The sequence below is a fragment of the Ammospiza caudacuta genome, chromosome 2 (genome assembly GCF_027887145.1).
Source record: "Ammospiza caudacuta isolate bAmmCau1 chromosome 2, bAmmCau1.pri, whole genome shotgun sequence".
Classification (NCBI taxonomy): domain Eukaryota; kingdom Metazoa; phylum Chordata; class Aves; order Passeriformes; family Passerellidae; genus Ammospiza; species Ammospiza caudacuta.
The window spans coordinates 32,916,164-32,941,032 of record NC_080594.1 but is presented as its reverse complement, the minus strand read 5'-3'; the positions used below and the strand labels follow the sequence as shown (position 1 = coordinate 32,941,032).

The following is a 24,869-nucleotide window of genomic DNA, read 5'->3' as shown; positions in this document are numbered from 1 at the left end:
AAATAATTTCTGTGGTCATGAATGATGACAATTTGAACAGCTACCTGTGTTTCATGATCACCTTCTGGAAAATACAGCTTTTCCTCACCAACCATGTCCCAGGGAACTGAACTAGAACACTGGAGACAAGGGCAAGGACCCTGTGCACATACTGAAAGTGTTTTTTCTTTTCTTCTTTCTTGCTTCTTGAGAAACAAACAAACAAACAAGTAAATAAATAATAAATTCTCAGTAATTTTTTCTAAGCCAGACTTCCCTTCTTGCACTTCCCATACGTTCTTTGCGTAAAAACATCATAGCTAATAACAAGAATTATTCAACTCACCAATTTCACCAGTGACCCTGTCTTTTAAACAGAATATTATTAAATCCAACATATATTGGAAGAACAATAAAAAATAAAGCATATTCCAGGGAACTGTACCTCCCCATATACTTAACAAGATAGATACAAGAAAAGTTATACTCCTCAAAATGCATATTGTCAGTATCTTTTGCTTTTTATAAACACAGAAGCCAAGTAGACTCAGAACACTGAAATAATGTCGATATTATACACTTAGTGTTATGCAATGTTATTTGCTTTGAACATCTTAAAAAAAAACCTGTCTGGACATGCTGCTAGGAGAAAATAATTGAATGAGTGAAGGGAAGGAAGACTATACACTGTTTACATGGCAATGATAAGTACAAGCCTAATTTTGTTACTTTTATGATGGTAAATAATTCAAATTATTTTAGTATTTACATTTATTACTTGTGAAGTTTGACTAAGAGCATCAGACAACATTGTGAACAGTACAAATACAGAAAAAAGATAAAGGCCTTTAAAGATAAATATGATAAAGCATTTGCAATCAAAGTAATTTTTTTTTTTTCAGAAGCAAACACTTTATTACTATTTTTGTTAGTTAATGAAAACAATATCTCTGAACAGTCCATTCTTGGGAAACATTTTGCTGTATTTGTCAGTACTTGAAAAGGATTAACACAGTTATTTTTAAAATGCTTACATTGATAAGGGATGTTTCCACTTGCCATCATCTATTCCACAAACAATCCCTGGCTGCCAATATAATGAGTAAAATAAAAATGTTCCCATAAACAAGAACAGTTTGAAGAGTATGCAAAAGGTGTAAGTATTTTGTATACTTATTAACATCAGTAAAGTTTAGAACATTGGTATAAATTTTCTAATTATGAGAGCCTGAAATAGATGTAATTATTACATTGCTCTTAAGAATGTACTTTAGGCACTTCTGCTACCCCAAATCATGTTGTTTCTTACTCTGTTTTTGCTCTAAAGCAAATTAAAAACAATACCTAACATTCAATTTCAAGTAGAAAGTAAAACCCTGCAACAATTCTATGCCTCTGCTTGGATGGTAAATATTTACAAATGTAGGAAGAGAACCAGGTTCAGGATGCAGAGAAGCTCTTAGAATTCTAGTTGTTCAACCTTCAGAAACTTCTAGAAACCTTTGTGACTCTCCCATACTGCATCCTCTACCATATCCTCAACCCTAGACACTTTAAAAAAGAGGATTTTGTTGGAAAATAAATATAATCTGTTCCCAGCTCCCCAGTTACCCTCCCATTAATGGGGGAGCCTTCCTCTTTCCTCTTATGTCTGAGTTTTGCTGATGAAACAAAAACAGAGCAGAGAAGGCCTCCAGTAAACTTCATTATTAAGTTACTTACCTTTCAGCCTACAAGCTGTAGTCACTGAGTCTTTCCTAGCACCTGTCTCCATTTATTAGCAAGAGAAGAGAAGAGGATTCTTCCCTCTCTTGTAAGTTACATGTGGTTTGCACAGTAACCCACAGGATTTCCCCAAGAGCTATTGTAAGACACGAACAAGTCTTATAGCTCCTGTTTATTGACTTGCCCTTTCTACAGGACTGTGAGGCTGCTGGAGCAGACAGGCAAATGCACTAAACAGAGGGCCTACTAATGCAGCAGTCTTTCTGTTCACAGCTCCTCACAAGCTGTTGCCTACTGGAAACTGCCCAGTCACCTTGCTGCCCTGGGACTTGTCACATATCTGGGACAGAGCACTGAGAGCCTTGGAGGAGATCCCTTCCTTGTGAGATCAGTTTAAGAATTTCCCTGCCATCAAATGCTGAGGAAAGGATAACAAGAAAAGGAAGGCAAAGGAGTGAATAAGAGCACCGTGCCACCCTAGAGGCCCTGAGAAGATGGTCATATTTCCATGTGTCAGGCCTTCCTCTCCCTGGGATCACATCTCTCTTCCTCCTCTTCCATGCATGCTACCAGATGCGGCATTTTTTGTCTGGGTTCATTGGGGTTCCACTGGGACACTGGAAGCTCTTGGAAAAGTCCTGGCTATTGCTGACAGGCCCAGAGACACGAAGTGGCAAGGGACTATGTGGATCTGTGTTCAGGGAAGACTGGAGCTTCTCTGGATCCTGGTGTCCACACATTGCCTGAAGGGAAGCAAAATAGAAAAGTCAGTTTGGCTGAAAGTCCTCATGTAAACAAGACTTAGGGTTCCTCATGCCTCTGCATGTGTCAGAGGGCACTAGAGAAAACAAGGAAATGTGCATTCATGGCTGACAACAAGATTTTCTGCGGATTGTTTTCTCTTTCCTTAAACTTCTCTGTCCCCATTTCACTCTCTGACAAGTCATCTGCACTTTTTCTATACTGCATAGTCCAGAAAACAGAAAATTTAGACCACCCTGGCTAGGCTCATGCAACCTTGGACTCTATCTAAAACGTGGTAAAGAAGTCTCAGTATCTAGATTCAGCTTCTTAAGTGAAATCAGTGAGTGCTCATCCACAAAGGAGTGCACTTACACAAAATCCCATTACTACTCTAGAGACTTGGGGAGGATTATGTGACTTTATTGGTGTTAAACTAGCAATCCAAGTATTCATTCTCAGGATTTCCGTCATTTTTTATCAACAAATGATGCAGCTGCCATTTAGACTCTAAAAGACCCAATAAGCTGTTTTTTTCATGCACTGCTCTGACTTAATAAATACACAAAACTTCTCCCTTTGCACAAATAGAGTGACTTATAAGGATGTGATTTTCTGAGCACAGAAATCCCACCCTTTTATCATGGGGAACTTGGCAGCACAGCTGTGCATAGCTGCGCAATTTACTGCAGTTTCCCACAGAAACAGCGAACTATGGGTGCATGTACTTCTAGTTCTTTGTCTCTAAATAACATTTGAAACATTTTTTTCACTATCAATCAGAGTGACGTGACATCCAGCTATGCACCATGGCAGCGAAGTGAATAAAGGAAGGGAGGGACAGAAACATGACTTTTACAGTTATATTTTACTGTCCATGCAAAAGATTGCTCACAACTGCAAAAAAGTACTCAGAGGCTGGCAAAGAAGCTTGCTTTCCTTGACACAGTTGTCTGCTACAACTTAATTTTGGTGGATTTCAGTGCTTTGTAAAAGATATATTTGCAGACAGGCCTTTTGTTAGCTTGAGATCCGTAACAGGTTAGGAGCTGTAAATATGATTTTTAGCTTCTAAATAAGATTCTGGATCAGTTCTGTGAAGAGGAGGAAAAGTGATTGAATATTGAGAAAGACAAACTGTAAGGGTGTGGAGGAAATGAAGAGTGAAAAAGACACATGACTAGAATTCGTTACATGAGCAAAACTGAGGTAGAAAAGTTGATCGTGTGAAAGTCCAATCTTAGGTAAATCCTCTTCTTTGTCCTTTTTCAGCCAATTCTTATAGGCCTGTGGAGAGATAAAATGGATAATTATAAATCTTTCTTAGACAGTATCACAGGCTCATGTCTTCTGTCAATGAAATCTATCAATCTAATATATATTTAATAAATTAGCAAGTTTGTATCTCTCTCCTCATTCTGAGGCTCTCTGCTGCTGCCCATGCCCTTAATAAATCTAAAGTGGGAGAATACTATATAATTACTTTCCTTACCATTTCAGATGCTGCTACACAGATACCAATATACACATTGTCATAGGATGTGGTAATTATAATATGAGAGAGTGAAAATTATTAAAAAACAATCACAAGTATTTGATTATGAATTAAAGACTTTCTGCTGCCCAATGTTCTTCATGAAAGAAAGTAATAAGTACTATTTTAGACCTAGGTATCTCACACCACCCTCAGCAGGTAAACTGAAGTACTGCATGAAGAAACAAAAAATTCTCTCTAAGGTACTGCTGAAAACCTTGCTATGGAGTCATTTCACCATCACACAAAGTTCTGTTTCATATCTCAGCTTATTTCCTCAAGTATAACATAAACATATATACAATAGCATGCTTTTATATGCATGATTTAAACAGGGAAGTAAAGGTGGTGAAGGGAACAAATTGTCTTACATGGACATATTGAGACTATGAGCAAGGATTTGTGAGGAACCTTTCTCTGAAATAACAGAGGACATGCTGGGCTCATGCTCCACTGGCACAGGTGTGCAAGAAATCTGGAACTGGAGGGGAACGTGGGAGAAAGGAGTAGCAGGGTAATCTTGTGTGTTATGTAGTCAGACCATGAGATTGCAGAAGGAAATCACAATACCTGGTAAGCGATGGCGAGCCCTCCAGTGTCAGCTGTATTCTCCAACAGTGTGAAGGTGCCATTGACATTAGAGCTGTAGCTTTCATACTGCTCAACCAAGCAGTCTATAGAGCTTTGTAGTGCACTCCTGTTGCACGCAGGACAGCCCTCAGGCAACACTGTGGGGGAAAAAAGTCCTAGAAGTAAAGCTATTTATGGCATTCACCTGTGTTCCTCATTCTAATCACTGATTATTCCTAGTAGCCAGCATGGACTGAAATATGTTTTCCTTAAGTTCATCTACCTTAATAATATATGTATATATTGATGTAAGGACTAGGAATTCAGATCCTCTAAGGGGAAGTACCAGTGGGACCTAGAAGAGTAAATGAAGACACCACAGCCAGTACCTACCATAACCATAGAATGAGTGAAGAATTTCATGTGCCATGAAGACCCCGATGGCTCCAAAATTCACAGCGCTGAAAAATAAAGATGAAAAGAGTGCTTTTGGAAAGAAAAAAGAGGGCAGAGGAGCATTCTTATACTAAGCACAACTGTGTGCTCCACAGGAGTGTTCTACTCTGGGACCACACAGAAACACTTTCTATGTATTGTCACTCAGGCATGTAAAAGTGCAAAGACCAGTGTGAATTATCCTACCTATGCTTAAAATTGTACTATGGGCTTACTTTAAAGTATTTGTTGCTAATAAGCCATCATAACAATGAAAAGTCTATGAATGAGATTCTGCCTTTATTAGCTCATTAATAATGACAGGTATTGTTGTTGTTGATATATGTCCTTATTGAACCTCTACTGTCTGAACTGCTGCACAAACAGCAGCTACAACGGTAACTATACAAAAGCAGGATGTTTGGAGAAGCAATCTTGCAACTTTTGTCCAGTGAGAAAGGATACATAAAACTGGCAAGGCAAATTGAAATCATGATGTTTTGACTGCAATTACTCTGGTCTAGCATGGGCAATCTTGCTACAACCAAGAAGTTGTCCTAGAAACCTCCAAATGGAATTTCTATGGTTCTATGCAATGAATTTACCAGTACTATCACAAGGTAGAGAACACTCAAAATGCATTTCCATTATATGAAATTGTGGGCTTATTCTTTCTTCCCATACACTGTTTAACACTGCTGAAGCATGAAATTTTTGTACTAGATCATTATTCCATCACTGGGAACTAATAGTAGCTCTATAGGTGATAACTTATAAATTTTACCCAGAGAAGCTGTGAATGCCCCACCCCCAGAAGTGTTCAGGGCCAGGCTGGATGGAGCTCTGAGCAACCTGGTCTAGTGGAAAATGTCCCTGCCCATGGCAGGGGGGAGGAACTAGACAATCTTTAAAGGTTCCTTCCAACCCAAACCTTTTTACGATTCTATAATAATTGTACTGCTTTGCTGAGTTCTTATTTTAAAAATTATCTTCACAGTCACCTGAATTGGCTTTTGCCAGTGAAGTTTAAACTCTGGAGCATCATTTGAGAAAATGCTATTATACCAACTCACCAAAAGCTGATAAAGTTTTATTTATCAGTCCACTCAACTGAGGTGACAGTGAGAAAAATGTACTTTACTAACCTGAATACAAAAGGAATAAGAAGGCATAGACACTTTTTCACAGAGAAATATAGTGACAGCCCATGCCACTGGAAAAAAATTTCTTTTCTACTATTCTTTTGAGATGTCCTTTTCTTCATACTATAATAAATTAATTAAATACTCCAAGCACTAGAAGATCACCATCGAGAAAATAATTAGTTTTAACTGAAACATGTTTCTTTCGAACTTCAGCCTCTTGCCACAATGTGAGCTTATTTTTCATACAATGGTACTAGAACAAGTATCTATCCACTATAGGCGAAAAGAACATAGAATTATATGTTTACAGTCAACTGTTTGGAGTGCTTTTATTATCAGAAAAAATATTGCTTAAGAGATCTGTTCCATATGATGAAAGAACAGAACCAGAGGAGTATGGTCTTGAGAAGTGTTGTTATGGCAGGGGAAGACTCAGAGTTAAAAGTCTATTTGCTTACTAGAAAGGGTTTCTTTAAGACAAAGATAGAAGAACTGTGACACATTTGAAAAAGACTTCTGACAAGAAGTTGCTCTATGAGGCTGCTATTTTCTCTGGGTCAGATTGCAGGAATCCTTGGAATTTAGAAAATGAGAGGCAAAGGTGGAATATCTTTGCAGTTAACCTACATGTGACTTCTGCCTCTTTGCTCTGGAGTAATATCTTTGTGTCAGTTGAGTTTCACCTAGATTCTGATTTTGCTTCAGCAGAGTCAATGAATCACTCTCTCTCTCAGAATGTATCAAGCAGTATCCATGTGGCTTTAGAAAAAGCTGGGCTTCCCTCCTTTCCTGTGTCTTTCTGGGATGCAGTGAGAGAAGAAATTAGGGACAGACCACCTGCTAAGATTCCTCCTAGAAGCATGGTGCAGCCCAGGGACTACATTCAACTTGCACCTCTGAAGCCCCTCCATACCTGGGAAACTCCATGTGGAAAAAAGGACTGCGGAACATTCCAGCCGGAAAGACCACCATGTGGTGGCTTATAGAATAGTATGAATGCACACTCCAGGGGTGCACATGCCAGCTAGAAGCAAAATAAAAAGAGAAATTAGAGAATGTACTAACGCCTTATCTCACACTTTGATCCTTTCCTTCACTGAGCTTGCCAAAAAAGCTCAACTGTTCACACAGCACCAGCAAATGATGACATTCACATTCTCTAGAGTTTATTTGTTAGAAATAAATCTTCAGTTGTTTACAGATTATCAGAACTAATAGCTTAGTTTTCATAGACATTCTCCCTCATAATTTCTATGTCAAGTAAATTAGGATTAGTAGCCTCCTGTGAAGTCATGCATGGAATACTGTGCAGGAGGTGTAAGGCCTAAGCCCATCTGTCAATGCTGCCTTCCTTCTAAAGCATCCTATGTCCTGCCTTTGAGGTGACTCCACCAGCATTCCTGTCATCACGGTGGCTTGCTGTTGGCTTTATTAAGAAGTCCAGGAGAACCAGCTATCCCCCTTAATTAAGGGAGCATGGCAAAAAAGTGAGTTTTTTTCAGAGGTGCTCTCTTCACAATGATGGGTACTTTGGTAGCATTACTCAGGCTCAATGAAGGACAGCCTGCCAGATTCAAGGTTTCTTTAAAGCAGGATGCAGCAAGGCAGACTTGCAGCAACATTCAGAACTGGTGAAACCACTTTCAGAGGTATTGAATACAATTCTGCCCACTGGCTCCCACCTGCCCTTCCTCCTCTTCCACAGTAAAAGAGAGATATACAGTTATCACAGTTCTGAGTGACCTACTCTAACTAATCCTGCTTTGAGCAGGAGGATTGAATTAGGTGATCTCCACAGGTCCCTTCCAACCTCAGCTGGTTCACAAGTATGTGGTTTTGTTATATTTTTCAGATCACTATCTGACTTACTTTTTCTGTGGGTTATGCTGAAGGAGCTTCAGGTAGGAATTTTCCCTCAGTACTTTCAAGCAAGCCACCACATTGAGGAAAAACGTGTCTTCATTTATCTCCAGCTGAGGGAAGAGACAGGGAATGTGATTGTCATAGGGTATAAGTGAGGAATGAATTGAACAATTGAGAAAAAGAAAAATTAAGAAAAAGAAAAGTCCCATGGATCAAAAAAGGCTTAATCCGAACAGAAACCAATGGGATACTTGTAGTTTTTTTCTCTCCCATTTCTAAAGACCTTCAATTTAAAATATGGCAGGAATGTTATCTGAAGGCCAAACAGAACATACAAACAGGTAAAAAATTACTTTTATCAGGCCAACAGGTCTAAATAAGAAACAGTATAGGCAACAATATAGAAGCAACAGATAATCATTCTGTGGTCCCACGTGTTCCCAAAAAATGAACTGTAGGAAATGTGCTCCAGAGGTCATAGCCTCTTTTGTAAGCAGACAAGACAGCAGTTGATACAGGTAAACTGCCAATAATGAGGCAGGCATGTTTACATTATATAGCTCACTTTCTGGTATTCCAGGTTCACTTTGTCAGTCTGGAGTATGTGAGCTGGATAACCAATCTCCACGTGTAGTTTGGACACCTAAAATAATAACAAACAAAGAAACATCAAGAAACTTGATCAATAGGAGGCTTCACATTCTGCAAGTCCTTTTAAAGGCTATTTCTAACCAACGTGAGCATGATCTGTGAGTCAGCCCTTCAAAAGGACAGCTTGTTTCAAGAAGACATCTTGATCTGCTGCTCTGCTTTCTCAGCTCTACAACCTGAGACCTAATGTTGTTCTATTATTTTTCTTTGTATTGTCTTCTGCCATCCAGCTTTTTAGCTTTTAACCTTACTAGATGTATAAAATTTAATTATATCTCAATAAAATTATTCAGAGTATTCATGGACAGACAAAAATGGAGCCACTCAATCAGCATATGTTTCCATGCATGCTGTCACTTATAAAACCACCTTCAGTTTTTAGTATGAATAAGACATCTGTTTAAGACTGTGTGCCTGTAGAAGCAGGTAGGAATACATAAAGGTGTAGCTCTCTTCCATTCCTTCTCCAGAGGCTTCAAGGAAAGGAAGGCCTCAGTAATTTCTGCCTTCTGCACGCACCAAGGCTTTAGCGTTTTGGCGAGTCTGTTCATCCATCCACTCCACCTGATCCAGGCGGTCACAGAGGGCATCTTGGATCACAGAGAACATCTGCTCAGCCTGCCATGGAGAAAAGAAGGCATGGTCACAATTGCACGAAGACATTGCTCACTCTTAGTTACCATCTTCCCATGTTCTAGCAATTCAACCACAGAATAACTGGGGGAAAATTCCATTTTGTGTGTGTGTGTGATGAAAGAGATTTCATTTTCTACAGTGATTTAGCCTTAAGTTATCTGGAATCCAGTTTTTCCTCACAGGGCTCACCATTCTCTCCCACACACCTTTTCATCTGGCCTCTCACGGTACCTAAGAGGGAGACAACTCCTTCTCATTCCATTTTGAAGAATTGCCTCCCCTCTTGAGCAAAATGAAAATTCAGTATCCACAAGTATTTCTTGCTGGTGTCTCCCTTTCCAAAATTATGGCAATCTGATTCAACCCTTCTCAAACAGGAAATCTTTTCCACACTGCAGGCAAGTGTTCTTTTTACGGTAGATCCACTCAGAATACTTTCAAATGACTGCTTAATATCTTTGCAATTGAAAATCTTATTGAGATATATCACATTGATGATGAATACTGTTAATACTCTTATTCTAGGGAGTTTACAGAGATTGCATGTATTTGTAGGGCTATCATAGCTATTGGTGCTGCACACAGGACTTTTCTAACAGTTGAGACAAAGATAATAGCGGGTATTTAGCACTGATTATTTTAAAATGACACCAATGTCTTGTTCTGACATATTCCCAAAATAGGAAGGGAAGTGCATAAGCAGAGGGTTAAAAGGTAGGAAACCTACACATGATTTTTCTGCCTTAATGTGGTGTTAAGGTGGTATGTCAAAAAAAGAAAGAGGCGAAGCTGAACTCTGCTTAGGGGTTAAGATGATGAATACCTACAAATTTCTTGGTCTGCTCAGGGAAAATTTCTTGCACAATCATCTTCCCTAGAACTGGCTCAAAGAAAGAGCTGGTATCAGACAAGCACTTCCTCCAGCGCTCAGCTGGGATCTGTAGGAATAAAGAAGTAGAGACATGTGAGAGTGAGGACAAAGAAATAGGAAATCACTAAAATTATATGTAGATATGTGGACAGTAGCACTGTCTAAAATTGAAAGTAGTGAATAAGTAATGTAGTTCTATTTACGGTACCACAATAAAAATTTCTAGTAAAATATTTATTTCCTTACGATTTACTCCACTTACTTTCCCTCAAGATGCAGATTTGTACATTAGCAGAGAAAAAGCCATAGAAGAAAGGTGACCATCTATATATTTTTCCCTACTCTATGATACAGTACACTGAGCTCTCTAAACTTTTGTGGGTCATATCTACTCACACATTTCTTTTGAGGAAAAAAGAAGCTCTTAATGACCATGAGAGAGTAGTTTTTCTCCCCAGAGCTAAGAACTCCATCTGTCTAAGGTATCAAGAGAACATTCAGAAGGCATGAGCTACAGTGTTCAGCTGTTGGGGAGGCTGAAGAAACTGTTAAAAGGCTAACTCACCATTCTAGACCCCATTTTTCCATAAAGGATCTTATACAGCTCCAGGCGTGCATCTTGGAATTGACTGTCAAGGGCTGGGGAGAGATTCCCAACCAGACAAACAATCATATAAATGTGAAGGACCCTGTAGACAGAAGATTGAAGGCTGGTAACCATAAACACAGAAGAGAGATAAGTGTCAGAGGAGTAACTTGAGGCAGAGAAATCCTAGGAACCTGAACAATGACAACAAAGAACTCTGAATGGAATACAGCTGGGGCTATCAAAGAGGGATGACTGACATGAGTTGAATACAGAAACTCCCCAAAACACTGTGGAGACTTAAGAGGTAACTCCCTGCTGGGGCACAGAATTCTTTATGGGAAGTTGGAGAAGGATACTTTTTAGGACTGGGTGAAACATATAGAATGTTATGAGAGGTCTGTGGGATTATGTAAGATTTATGATGGCATGTTTATGGGAAGGACCAAAGGCAGGGAAAGGGAAGGATCATGGTGGACTGGGAGAATATATGTGGGAAAATGGAGAGGAAAGCCAATGAGAAGGAATGGTTGAGTGTAAACTGATTGCCAGGGTGTCTGCCCAACTGAGCTCTGCACATGGAAGCCAGGATTTGTCCTCCTATCTTATTAAATGCTATTGTTAAGTAACATTCTAATCACTGTGTGTGAAGATGGAACTAAATGCTGGAGAGATGACAAGTCTGAGAGTTGACTATTGGAGGGACTTTGGATCCAGCTAGCTTCTGGAGAGAGCAGCAGGCTGAGAGCTGGCTATTGGGAATACTAGTGGTTGGGAGCAGGTACTGAAGAGACCTGATAGTATAAGTGTGCTTGTAACAGGAAGGCACCAAAGTATCAGCAACCAAAATAGGGCTGCAAGGCTCAGGGAATCATATATTCATGTGATATACCCAAGTGAACACCAGGAGATCTTGGCCAGCTTCTCTACAGAAGACTAAATACCCAAGACCTGCTCTTGGAGTGAGCCACATCATGCGTGTGCACACACATATTTCACTAGTACTGACCAATCCCGATCAGCTGGAGCTGCGGAATAGAATCAATTCTGTGCTCATGTTGGTATGAGTGCTTTGGGTGCCAGTCAAGACACTGTGTTCCCTCTCTGTGTGACACACATTAATATATTATTTTAGATGTATGTTCATACATGGTGCATGCATATACAAACCTATTGGGAATATATGCTAAGCCATAGCACTGGCCAAATCTGTGGATATAAGCCTTGCAATTGTTAGACTACTGGATTCAGTAGCCTCCAACACAGCAGCCTCTAATCTATTAAACCTATGGTATTTGAAGAAAATATTTCTTGGGGCATGAAAAACTGCAACAATAGATATTGGCTCCTACCTTCCCTTGTGCCATTTCTCGATGAGCTTTGACATGTTGCTTAAGTAATCCATGTCATGCACTGCAATTGGCTGAGAGAGGTCCATTGGCGCAGGATGGAACACAGCCTTGAGACACGCCAGCCAGTCGATAGCAGGTGCCTTCTCCTGCAAGTAAAACAAAGCTTACATGCTGAACTATGAATCTAAACTAGCTCACAAGAAATAATAGGGAAACCAGGATAGTCTTCCCAATAATGTCAAGAGATACTTTCCACAAGTTAAATTGTTTTTATGATGTGCATCTTGAAGATGAGAACTGACTTTTTTTAAAGGGAAGTAGCACTGGGGAGGGGAGAGAGTTGTGGGCCTGAAAAAACTCTGTGAGTAAAAGAACATAAGTTACTGGGTTATTTAAAGCTCAACAGGCTCCAAGTGTAATTTGCAAGACAATGGCGTTTAAACAAAGCATCTCATATCTCTTTTGATCTGGATCTTCAGAATGAAGTCATGAAAGTCACATGTAATTGTGTTGCTCAAGCTTTAAGGCACAGATACCTGCAGCTCCCTAATGGTAGTGCGAAAGAACAGCATCCCCCTCTGCTGTCTCTTCTGCAGTGGAGTGACAAAGCGCTGGAGGTTAGAGATGAAGGACAAGGTCAGGGAAAAGGAGTCAGGGGGACCATCCTCTGTCCTTCCAAGTAGGACCCCCACTTTCTTCAAATACGAAAGATACACACGGAGAACCTGCAATACAGAGCATATCTTCAATGGAAGATACGTGACCAAAAATTAGTCACTCCATCCATCCATCCATCCATCCATCCATCCATCCATCCATCGCCACCCCATCCCTAAAATTGCCCTCTTGCTGCAACATCCTTATGTAATTGTTCATGTGGAATACCCTTTGCCAAGTACAGCTCCTCTCTCAGTGAAGAGCAGTGAATTCCCTAATGATTCTTTTTCTGTCAGCTCACAATTACTTCAAATACTAGAATAACTTTAGAGATGTAGGCCTATATCTCTGGAGTCAGAGGAGAGAAATTCAGTGATATAATGAGCCAGTATTTTAATGGACAGAAAATGTCAACTTCTTGTTTCTATTTTCATAAACTTTCAGATATGATAACTCAGGAGGTTTTGGGATGATTTTTCTGAAAGGCTCTGATTGAGAAACTGACATAAGTCAGTTTTCATGAAGTTCAGAAACGACAAAGTGCATTTTGTTACAATGTCCCAAGGTCAAAGAACTATTTCCCCCAAAATATGTTCAAACACTTTAAAATAAGCTGAAAAATGCTAGATACCCCTCCCTGCAATACACAAATTTTGTTATAAAGCCATATTTTGGACAAAAACATTTTTTAAAAAACATTCGTTCAAGGCAAACACTAAAAGGAAGCCCAGGTTCAGGAAAAATTGTAACTATAAAAACTATAAAAAATTGTAACTATAACATTCTAAACTAGAAGTTTTAAACCTGGTGGCTAAAATGGGTTGCATTTTACAATCTATCCTTTGGAAAAGTTGAGTTTTGTAAAGAATTCCTTCTGGAGGCATTTTCAGAGGTCACTGACCGTAACCCATGGAAACAGACCACTCTGAACCAGGAGGCAATTCAAGGAGATCCCTACATCAAATAGCTATTTTTACCTTTCTTCAGCCTCTGATATGTTACCTCAAGATAATTTTTCTCTTTGAATTCACTCTCAAGTGGAATATCAAACTCAGGATGGTCAATCTGCAAGAAGGAGTAAAGAAAAAACATTTTCAGAAATGCAAATGTGAGGATATTTTGGTATTTTCTGTATCATGGAATTTGAGATGCTATTAACTTCCTTTTACTTTTGGAAAATGCTTGCTTAGTTCTTCAAAGAAGGACACAGGCTTAACTTGAGCAAGTCTTGGTCTGACTTTTTACTCACAATGCTTCCTTAATAATGCTCTTTCTTTAGCATGCTCACCTGGATAATATTGGTCTTGGGGTCAAAAGGAGTGGGTCCCACATGTACTCTAAAAAATGGAAAGGTGCTGTATCTGCTCATGAGAATCTGAAGAGTTTCATTAAAATCTTTTGTTTCCCCCACACCTGTGTTATGCCATCCACCAACCTAGAAAAAGACAGAAATGCTGCAAGTGAGAAAAACTGGTTGGATCTGTACTTACAATTTTTTTCCTTTTACACCTATAAGCTTAGTCATTCTGATAACTAAGAAGCAACAGAGCAAAAGCACCAGGGGAAACTCATGAGGTGTTCTACATATCCTGCTGGCTTTAGAATGACCTGACACTTTCCCTTAAGCAAAGCAATGAACTGCAAAATGACAAGGAAAAGGAATCGTAATTAATAACAGAGTAAGGTGTGCAGGAAAAAAATGCTGGATAAGCAGGAGACAGGAAATAGGTATCATTTTTCTGAAGACATCTGGAAGGACAAACAGGGATCAGTGATTACAGGTCCCACCTCCCTGACAAGCAGATTCACAGGTGGGCCTGTAGTCTCTGTTCCTTTTGCTGGAAGGTTCTGCATCCTCTTTGGACACACAGCATAAGTGCTCTTTGCTGGAAGGAAGATGCCCAGCCCTCCCTGGCACCAAGAGGAGTCTCTCAGAATGGAAAGAGAAGATTTTCTCCTTTAAACAAGCTCTCCTGGCAGCCTGGATTACTGAATAATCATCTCGTTTTAGACAGAAAAATTTCATCCATTTGCAAGATGCTCCCCAATCTGTGAGTCAGATCCTACTGAACCAAACTTTTGAGATGAAACATAACCCCTCTCTGTAGACTTGATTTTTTTACCATCCTTCAGTAATATATAAGGTTATGAGGAGAGATTCAGGTACCTGATGTCAGAAAATCAGTTCTTAAAAAGTTCTTAAAACAGCATTTAAAGCTAGAAGATTTATCACTTGGAAGTTGGGCTGTGAACCATGACTAGGGCCAGATTCTATGAAAGTTACATCATACAGGACTGTATGACCACACCTGCCCACTTTCCTTCTCCCTGCTGGAATTCTCTTCCTGAGGGAGAGGAAACAGCACAAACATTCACCTCATTTAGGAGGTCCTTCAGTGGCTGAGCTCCTTGGGATTCTATTCGTTCAGTATCCATGCAGGAACGATAAAATCGTATTGCTTTCTCCTTGGCTGAGCCTCTTATCCCAAACTGTGGACTTTCTGAAGAAAAAAGCAGATTTAAAATTTTAAAAAGCAATTTAGAAAGAAGGTGGGACAGCATTGGAGCAGAGAACAGTTTTAAGAACATTTTACAAATGCATCCACATTTCCCACAGTGACCCAAAGCAAGGGACCTTCTGGCACCATGACTCTTCCTGAGGCCAAATATGTGAGGTTTTTTGCATGGAAACAGGAGCATAACAGGAAGTTGGCACATATCTAGGCTTCAGTCCCCCATGGAGGCAGGACACATCACCAGAGTGCACATTCAGACTAGCACAGCAACAATGGCCTACTTTGACAAGGTAACAGGAAAATGGCTTGGGTTGCTGTCAGAATTTAAAGCGTGACTTTCATCTGTTACACTTGGCAAGAGGAAATAAAAATGTTTAAAATGCAGCTACTGTAACATGACATGCTCAAAAAATAAATCTGTACCTGTAATGATAGAAGAACGAAGAGAGGGGACTCAGTCCCTGTTAGGAATGATTTTGCTCTCAGTCACTACTATTGTCAGATCTGACCAAGGCAGATGCTGAAGGTAACACACCAATCATCTGACCCTACCTAAAAGCCTTTTCAGGATCAACAGGTTTTCTTCCAACAACACATCAAATACATTTAGTGATTCTTCTCTGGTTCTATTTGACTGTTTGCCTTCCCATCTGCCACAGGCATATTTGTAGAAGTTCTCACAGGGGTTAACAGTGTCATTCCTAGAATTCAGAAGTCTTTCCAACAGAGCAGGATCTGACTCAGCATCACAGGATCCTGAAGAGGAAGTAAATAAGAGAGAACTGAGAAGTAATAGTAGAGAGTGAGAATAACTACAAACAAAAATCTTTTAGGGGACATTTACCCCAAAAAACTTATTTTTGGTACAAGCTCCTTTGCATGCCGTGTTGAATTCTTTGTAAGATATTGCTGAATGGAAAGGAAGTGTGTTCTCTCTTTCACATCCCAGGAAGACTGTCCTCTGTTTGTACTATCTAGGCAGCCACAGGTTGGATTATTCTGCCTTCTCAAAGTCTTTCCTCTGAATCAGCCAAATTTGGCCACACGATAAACAAGAAAGCAACTCATGGTGTCAATATATGATGTAAGAGAAGGACATAGCACAGAGAAAGAAATGAGATCAGATTAAAAATGTGTTTTTTCAAGTATGGGAAATATTTTTCAGCATGACATTTGTCAAAAGAGGACAAGGATATTTCTAGAATATCTTGCTTTGATCTATAATTTTCTTTTTCTAAACTGCTTCAAATTGCTGGTTATGCATAGTCATTTTAGTTCAGTATCTTATATCAACAACAGATCAGATCAATTATTTACTGAAATAATCCACCTGTAAATCAAAGTAAGTCTTCCCATACTATGGTTTCAAAGTTGACATGGGAGAAGATAGGCAGAGTGGAAAAGGACTAGATCTAAACAGATTTTCCTTGGTCTCTGCAGTCTTTAACATATGACAAGAGCTAAAGAAAAAAGCTAGGTAAAGATTCAAGAGAGCTTATTTTGGAGCAGGGAATGTCTATATCCACCAATATAAATGCACCTTCTGTATTGAGCTTTCTATATGCAGAGATATTCACATGAACCACTCTGCAGATAGCTCTTTTGCAAATTTGGAAGGCAAATTAATGTTTCTGATCTATACTTCCAGCTTCTCCATTAGCAAGAAACTCTGACTTTTGCTTTTACTCTATGACTGCACTGATCTAGGCTAGAAAACCAGGACTGGACTTCAGTCAGAGATAGAAAGGCAAAAGAGGAGCTCCAAGTCTCAGATTCAGTTCAGTTTCTTGACTGCAGAGAGACCAGAACAGACTGATGAGGTGCAATACAATATAATGCTGTTCTCCCTCAAAACTGGGCTCAGGCATATTAAATAGCAGGCAGAGGATGATAGACATGGAGGATCTCTTCTCACTGTGACTCAAGGAAGAGGTAGAAAAATGTACCTTTTTAACAAAAGGTGCTATGATTCCTGGAGATTCTGAAAGTGTGATTCTTAATACTGATGTTAACCTTAAAACTCAGTGGAGGCAGGTAAGAGAGAAAGGGATCTTAAAAATGGGGTGGATGAGGAAGAATGGAAAAGGGTATCTCATATTATACCTAGAGCACAAGTCATCACGAAGTAGGTGATAAGCAATGTAAAGCCAAGGAGAGTACTGACAAGAAGCGCACACAGAAGTAGGCTTTTCCCCTGAAGGCATCGTTCTTTCTTTGCACCTGTTCTCAGCTCCTGGTCACAGGTCTGAAGAGACAGAAAAAATCAAGAAAGAAAAATTCATATTAAGGTTAGCACTAATAACATACTCCATCTCCCACTTAATCTACTAGGAAATCATTCACACGACTAGTGCCAAAATACCAATAATCATCCAAGTCATCTACATGTTGTACTCCCATGGGCTTTCTCTCTTCACTTCCCCATTTTTTCAAGCTATAACTGTTGCACAGTATTATGAATTACTCATTGACAATCCAGCTTGCTATGAGGAGACTTCTCCCTCCATGGTTCATTCTGGTTTATGGAATCACCTTGCATATACTTCCTGAAGATATCAAAGCCTTTTTGAGTCTATAAAGCTAATAATAGGATGGCTATGACTGGTGGTTGGTTCTTTATTCTGCTAGAGTCTGGTAATCTGAGCACTAATTTCAGATCTCTCTTCAAGAAATAAAGTACTGCATCCGAAGCCCTGTAGTCCAATTCAAGTGAGAGAAAATATTTGTTCTATTCTAGAAACTGAAGTAAACTGTAAATTGCTTAGATCCTATATAGAGACAGGTTTTATGTCACTTAAATTTAGTTTTCTTCATAATCTAGATGTCTCATTTTGTCTGTGGAACAGGCTAGAGACATAATGAGTACACCTTCTGTTTTAGATATCTGTTTTAGGATGAGCTGAAACATTCTCCAGAGTTATTTGTCCTTTTCTCTGTTGGCTGCAAAGGAAGCTAGATGACTATCATAAGATATATCCCTAACATCTACCTACCTATAGTTAGATAGTATGACATTTTCGCTCCTTCTGCATACTTTGATGTACATAACACTGGAGAACAGCAGTTTATGAAAGAACAGACACTGGAATGCATACTGGTGATATATAAGGAAAGGGAAAGAACTGAAAAAAAATGAAAAGTTAAATGACTGAATAGGAGTATACAATGATAAAAGGGAGGCAGAATGGGGGAAAAACCAGAAGATAATGGAAAACCTCAGCTGTAGCAAACAAGGAGAAAATCTCACAGCTGTGAAAGCTGATGGAAGTGCTATTGGAGAGTCCTACATGTCACTGTCAGGGCCTGGCTTGTACTGTCCCTACAGGCTCAAGTTTATCTCCCTTTTCTATCCTGATCCTTTGATAAAAGAAATCTGTTTGAGAAACCTTATCAGGCCTCGGAACTCTTTGAGGAAAGCCAAAAGGCAGCCTTAGTGCACATGCCCACTTCTTCACTTGGCTGTCTGCAGCTCTCCTGTGCGGTCTCCATCTGAGCTCTGCTGCAATGGCAGCCATGCCTTTGTCTGGACAGGCATGCCATCGATCTGGATCCTGACCATCACCTACAGACTTGATTCTGCAGGTTTCCCTTGGAACTGTCTCCTCACAAGGTACTTGCCTGGCAATCTGCACTCTTGGTTGACCCTGGGCCGTGTCACCAATCCTACCTTACACCCCTCATGCCCATACTGAGGGGGGCACCCCTTGCTTTTTAAGTCATTGCTTCTTGCCTGCCTTGTCATGACTCTCAGGTTTCAGATTGTCACCTCTCTTCCGCCTTTGCTGCTCCCTGACATGCAGCAGCTAAACTGCATTCGTCACCACTCTCGGTATCTATGTTCTTTGCCACAAAAGCAGGAAACATGGATCTTGACAAAAATCACAAGAAATGGAGCAAAATCTTTACAGAAATGTAAGTATGTCACAGTATATGCCCCTTCTCCTAAGGGAACATTAAGGAAATGAATGAGTCTGCTGTTAATCATCTGTACTAATATATGATTTATGACTTCTGCACAAAAACATTAATAGAAGGGAAAACAAAAATAAGCAATAGAAAAACAGACCTCATCATTTTCTAATCTTTCAAATGTGAATTTTATTCAATCTTGAATAAAAACCTTTCAAAGGCTTTCAACTCCTGGAAATTACTAACAAGAGTTGAGTGCCTAATGCTTTTCTCCTTTAAAATCCTATTCTTCTGACTTCTTCAGGAAAGATACAGAATAATCAAATGGAGAGCAAGTACATACAAGTGACATTAGAAGTTGCTAGATACAGAACATGATCATACTGGCAAAGTACAGAGTACAAACTACAAAGGATGAAATCCAAATTCCTTTCATAAGTCCCTGTAGCAAAACACTTGTTTTACTCCTGGAGTAAGAGAGTAACCGTATGGCAACTGAGTGAAAGAAAACTAGCTTAGCTGGTAAAGGAAATACAAAAACCACTCTTTGGCATGCAAGCCTTCATCTTTCACCCTTTAGGAAAGATTGAATGATTTACATTCACAATTCTCTTGACTTCTCAGCTGCAATAAACTTCTTGTTTTTAACATAGAAAATCTGGCCTATTCCTATAATGAAATAGTAACAATTTTGCAATTATTTGGTTTCATGCTATCAGAAGACATCTGTTTCTCTCTTTTGAGTCATAAATGGCATGACTGTGGAGATACTAGCAAGAAACTGGAATTTCAAGACTCTCTGTTGAATTTCTTATGAATTTTTGGTTAACAGTTGGCCTATTTCAGGCCTATGCATGATGTTTATTTTGAAATCCAAAATGCATCAAATAAGAGAGTTTTAAAAATGTCTAAGAGAAACAGCACTGCCCCCCTCAAATCTCCATTGTGAAACAACTAGAGAAGTACCTGGCTGAGAGCAGCATGCCCAAAATAATAACACAGCACAAAACAAATGACAGGGTAGTGGAAATTGGTTGTGGACCTCTATGTAGAAACTGGATTATGGTCTGTGTTATGTGAACCATAAACATAAATATTGTTCTTGAAACACTTCACCTTCCATAATAAATTCCTTTCTAATCTTGCCTCTCTAACTGGGATGGGATTTGAGAGAAATTGTGGACCTACATAAACAGAGAAAAAAGAGGAGGGCAGTCATATTTAGTCCTCCTTTATGTCTTTTACATGACAACAGCTTAAACAAATCTAGACAGACAAATACCTGCTTTTTCAGTACTCTTAGACAGATACTGACCAGAGCAAAATCCCTGTCAGATGCTTGATCTAGAATGAATTTCACTTTTATGCCACAAGGGATTAAGTGATTCACAGGCACTAAAATACAGACCTAAGGCAGTGATTCTTGGCCAAGGCAGAAGTGTGAATTTAACTAGATAGACCCAGAGGTGGCATACCAACACTTCCAGGGCACAGGATACAGGAACATTACATAGCTTATAGGAAGCAGCAGCACTTTATTGTGGTATGTTTTGAGACCTGATTGCTTCATCCAGCAAGCAGCATATAAAGATACAAGTGAATGGTTTGAACAAGCCAGTGGAAAAGGATAAAAAGAGTTCAACCTCTGACAGGGTTTTTCTTCATAGGCCTCACTTATGGGTGAGAAGAATAATCAGTATTAGCATAAAGATGCTAATTTCCACTACAGTTTCAGTCCTTTCATGTTTTTAAGCATGTGCAAATGCTCAAATGTAAATGTGTTCACTATGGCTAAGTGAGAACAAACGGCCGTAAAATCATTAAAAGATTAAGTCTAATAACTGTAAATTATCAAAATGTATGACTTAAAATTAATGTACTATATTTATCATCTGACTCAAAGGCAAGCATGACTTGGGATAGCATGACAAGTACTGTTATCACTAAAGCAAGAACTGTTTGATACAACTAAATCAGCCAAAGAATTTGATTTTCCTTGAGCATCTCCTTCTTTTTCTTTGTGAGCTGTTCCTGAATTCTGAAGGGAGTTGAAGTTACTCTCCCTAATTCTTTCTCACCTTGCATTTTCACAGTGTTTAGTGCTATTACAGAAACATAAGCATCTAGCTTTCATGAAAATAAAGTAAATTTTAAAAAAGAGATCAAAGGAAGAGAGAAATGAAGTTATTTTTCATAACTGTTTACCAGATAATGTAGCAGTATTGTTTTTCAGCCAGTAGATTATTCATGAATTACTGACTTTGGCTGTTACCCAAATCTTGTTTATCACATTACTCACACGGATGGCATATTTTCAGACTAATACCCCAATATCACAAAAACCTTCATTTTCTAAATTCATCTTTTGTCAGCAAATTATTTAAGCACATAAATTGAGCCCATTAAATGCCATTTGAGAAATATTTTAGCCTGTGTTTCAAACCGCTCAAATTAAATATGAAACAGAAAGGTTGCTGAATTGTATTCTGGAGTACTAAAACTGTGAAGCAAAACCATGGCCAACAACTGAAATTATGATTATGGTTTGATCTTCATCACACAGAAATTTTGGAACGGATATACAAAACAAACATTTCTGCAAATTCTTCAACTATAAAAACTCAGACAAGATAAATATAAGTGACTGTTTGCATTACAGCCACAGTCACACTGAACAGATCTCAATGTAAGAACACATGCACATTTCAGTGTTTGTATTATTTAGTAACACAGAACACTTCATTTATCTCTGTTGCCCTTGAATGTTTTGTACTTTTTCAGCAATCTTGAGCTAACAGTTCAGTTCAATGCAATTTGTCTGTAAATATGCAATTAAGACTTTGCTAGTTATTTATATAAGACATCAAAGCAGAAAAAGGACACCACGCTACATGGGAAGCAATTAGGCTCACCATGTCATTCTCACATTCCAAAAACTATGCCTTGCTTATCCACAACTATTTATAGGGAGAAACTGCACATTTCTATGTAAGTACTTTCTAATAAAACCTTGCTGGAAAAAATGGAGATAGAATAAAATATGCCATTATAATTTCTATTATTATTGTTGTTGTTGTTGTTATCATTATTACTACTACTAATAGTTTTACTATTACTATTATTACTTGTTGGTCAGTACTTCAAACAGAGCTCAGAACGGCCATTAGGGTGACTAACAGGAAGGGCAAGAACCCCTAAATCATCACATCATATCCCAAATCATTAATTCTGAGACCCGGACAAGACCTTTCTGGATATAAACTGTGAAAAACTCAACTACCTCAGTCTCCCAAGGCAATAAGCAGTGTAGCTATGAAAGGGGAAGGAAAAGAGAGGTGTGCAATGAAGCTCCCTCAGCAGATTACAAGACAGACCCATTTCCTTACCTGTGGAACAGTGCTCATGCTTGTCACCCCAGCAGGCTTTGCTCCTGTGGCTACCACAGTTGTGAACTCTGTTTACTTGGTTGCTATCAGTCTTCTGTGCCCACACGCTCTGCTGAGTCCAGAGACAATCTCTTCTTCCCAGCTTGGCTGTTTGCTGTGGGGAGGGGAAGTGAGAAGAAAAGCTCAGAGACAAACACCCTTAGAGAAAATGGGAGGGAGGGAAATGGTGTTTCTGCAACTCTCCACCCACCTTCTTAACACCTCTACTTCTCATAAAAGGATTTTTCCCTCCCTTCTGTGTCTCTGTGACCCACCTGCCTTTCTGTCTCTTGGAGCTCCGCGGAAATCTTTTTGAACAGAAGTATGTGATTCTCTATCTCCCTCAGCCTCTTCTCAGCTAGTCGCTGTTTCTTTTCTCTCCAGCAGTCTCACTATCCTGCCCACCCAACAAGCCTGTTTCGGTCTGATATTCTCCCTGCCACTAGCCTGTTTCAACCTGCTGTTGCCTTGGGGCCTGCAGGCTTCTGCCTATTGCTAGATAGTGTGGGCTAGGGATCCTAGTGCTCCTCCTCCCACGAGGAAAAGCCAAGGTGCTGACTTGCTTCTTGCTCTCGCTCTCTCATCTGCGCCCTAGTGTCCATTCAAGGAGTGAACACATCTGACTTTTTCTCTTTCCCATTAAGAGTCATAGAAAAAGAAAATCGTTAATTACTGATTCTATTTACAGTTGTTCATTGCTTCTTGGAAGATGGCCAGCCTATGTGTCTTTGCTTATTTAAGGAGGAGTATTGGGAAGATTTGGGAGGGAGGTTTCTCTGCTTTGAGGACTGGGAAGCCAGATTACTTCTCTGAGACATTAAAAACTGAGTAGGAGAGTGAGACATTGGGATTTGAGACCTTCCCAATTGGCAACTGTGAGCTGAGAGGTAGTGGGGACCAATTTGGTATCAGCTTCCAAAGTGCTTGAAAAAAGCAGAATACCAGGATGGGACTGTTTGCCTCCCCAGGCTGCAAGTCTCTGAGAAGAATGTTATATCTTGGTTCACTAGTCTGAAGATAATTTGATATCTGCTCAGTTGTTCAGAGCTCCTATCAACCTGATTTTTCCCTATTTCTGTAGTGCTTGCATAATTTAACACTTTACTGTCACAACAGATTTCTTATATGGCTGAAATGAGTTACTTACTCCCAGTTCTTTTTAGCATTCAGGTTACTGGTAGCTATATATTTCTATATTTACCAAACAGCTCTAAATACAGTAAGAAAGTTCTTGCATACTGACAAAAAGGTCCCTACTGACCTTTCTTTCCTTGCAGCGTGTCACTTCACCTTAACATCAGAATCCATTTGCAAATACTTCTCGCTTAAATTGAGATTTAATGAAAGCAACAAAACAGTCTTTTGTTAGCCACAATTGAGATCTCACAGTGAAGAGATCTTTGTAAACTATATGGACAAATTTGTTCATGACAATATTGAGTTTATTTATCTGTCTTAACTGTATCTGAACTCTTCCACCTTCATAATTACAGCATCTAACAGCTGCCAAGTTTTATGTAATGAAGTAAATTTTACTTCTCTTTTCTCTATGAAAAGAGTTTAAAACTTACCTGGGCAAGGAATTTATTGCCTTTTTTTATTATAAAATGGTTATGATGTTTTTGAACAAAATGTAATTAAAATTAGAGCAAATAATAAGAGCTTGGCTGAAGTATTCACTTTTAAAATAACACTTGAGAAGACAAAAAAAGCCTTTGGTGGGAGGAAATGATTGACATTAATGTCATTTCATATACTAGTAGCTATTAAACAGGTATTCTCATTTCCTCTTGATTAAATGAAATTTTACCACATAATTTGGCAAAACATTACATTGATATTGCCACACATGCTAGCTAGAAGTGGATTGTCCCACACATGCTAGCTAGAAATGCTTTGAACGTGTATGTATGGATGATTTTTACCAGACTTGTAAACTAATCAGGACACATCCTTAGCAGTAGATGGATCTCAGCTTCATTTCAAGAGTGCATGGGATGTTTCAGGAAAGGAAACCTGAGAAACCCTCTCTTTCTCAATGAAGAGCACAGCTCTTTGAATTGCATGTTTCAGTGGTGCTGTGATGCTGAGAAAGCTGCCTTCCAAGATCTAGTGTGGTGGTGATATTTCTTCTATGAAGGCATTACATACCATAGTAACATCATATGTTGGATCTAATAGACATTATTATTGGATTCCCAATAGTGTTCTGTAAAAGTATGCTCCTGAGTAATATTCTGCTGTAGTGGACATTGGGTTTTGAGTTCAGTAATT

The 24,869-nt window shown here is 39.1% G+C and overlaps 1 protein-coding gene across 6 annotated transcripts; it reads right to left on the bottom strand.

The window, feature by feature from the left end:
- Window positions 1-328: 328 nt before the first annotated feature.
- Window positions 329-23,344, bottom strand: KEL (Kell metallo-endopeptidase (Kell blood group)). 6 transcript variants are annotated; one of them, XM_058824612.1, is made up of 19 exons: window positions 23,269-23,344; window positions 22,557-22,710; window positions 17,365-17,506; window positions 15,814-16,017; window positions 15,122-15,246; window positions 14,034-14,180; window positions 13,748-13,810; window positions 12,625-12,699; window positions 12,089-12,234; window positions 10,716-10,839; window positions 10,107-10,217; window positions 9,163-9,261; window positions 8,558-8,635; window positions 7,999-8,102; window positions 7,043-7,153; window positions 4,943-5,010; window positions 4,550-4,707; window positions 3,640-3,732; window positions 329-2,447 (listed from the first exon to the last, which is right to left on the bottom strand). In XM_058824612.1, the coding sequence occupies exons 2-19, from the start codon at window positions 22,572-22,574 to the stop codon at window positions 2,271-2,273; spliced, it is 2,043 nt and encodes a 680-aa protein (XP_058680595.1). In that variant the 5' UTR covers window positions 22,575-22,710; window positions 23,269-23,344; the 3' UTR covers window positions 329-2,270. The 6 variants fall into 6 exon arrangements, with proteins under 6 accessions (XP_058680595.1, XP_058680599.1, XP_058680591.1 ...); XM_058824616.1 differs by having other exon boundaries at window positions 12,625-12,678; XM_058824608.1 differs by having other exon boundaries at window positions 12,625-12,813; window positions 23,269-23,343.
- Between the last annotated feature and the right edge of the window lie 1,525 nt (window positions 23,345-24,869).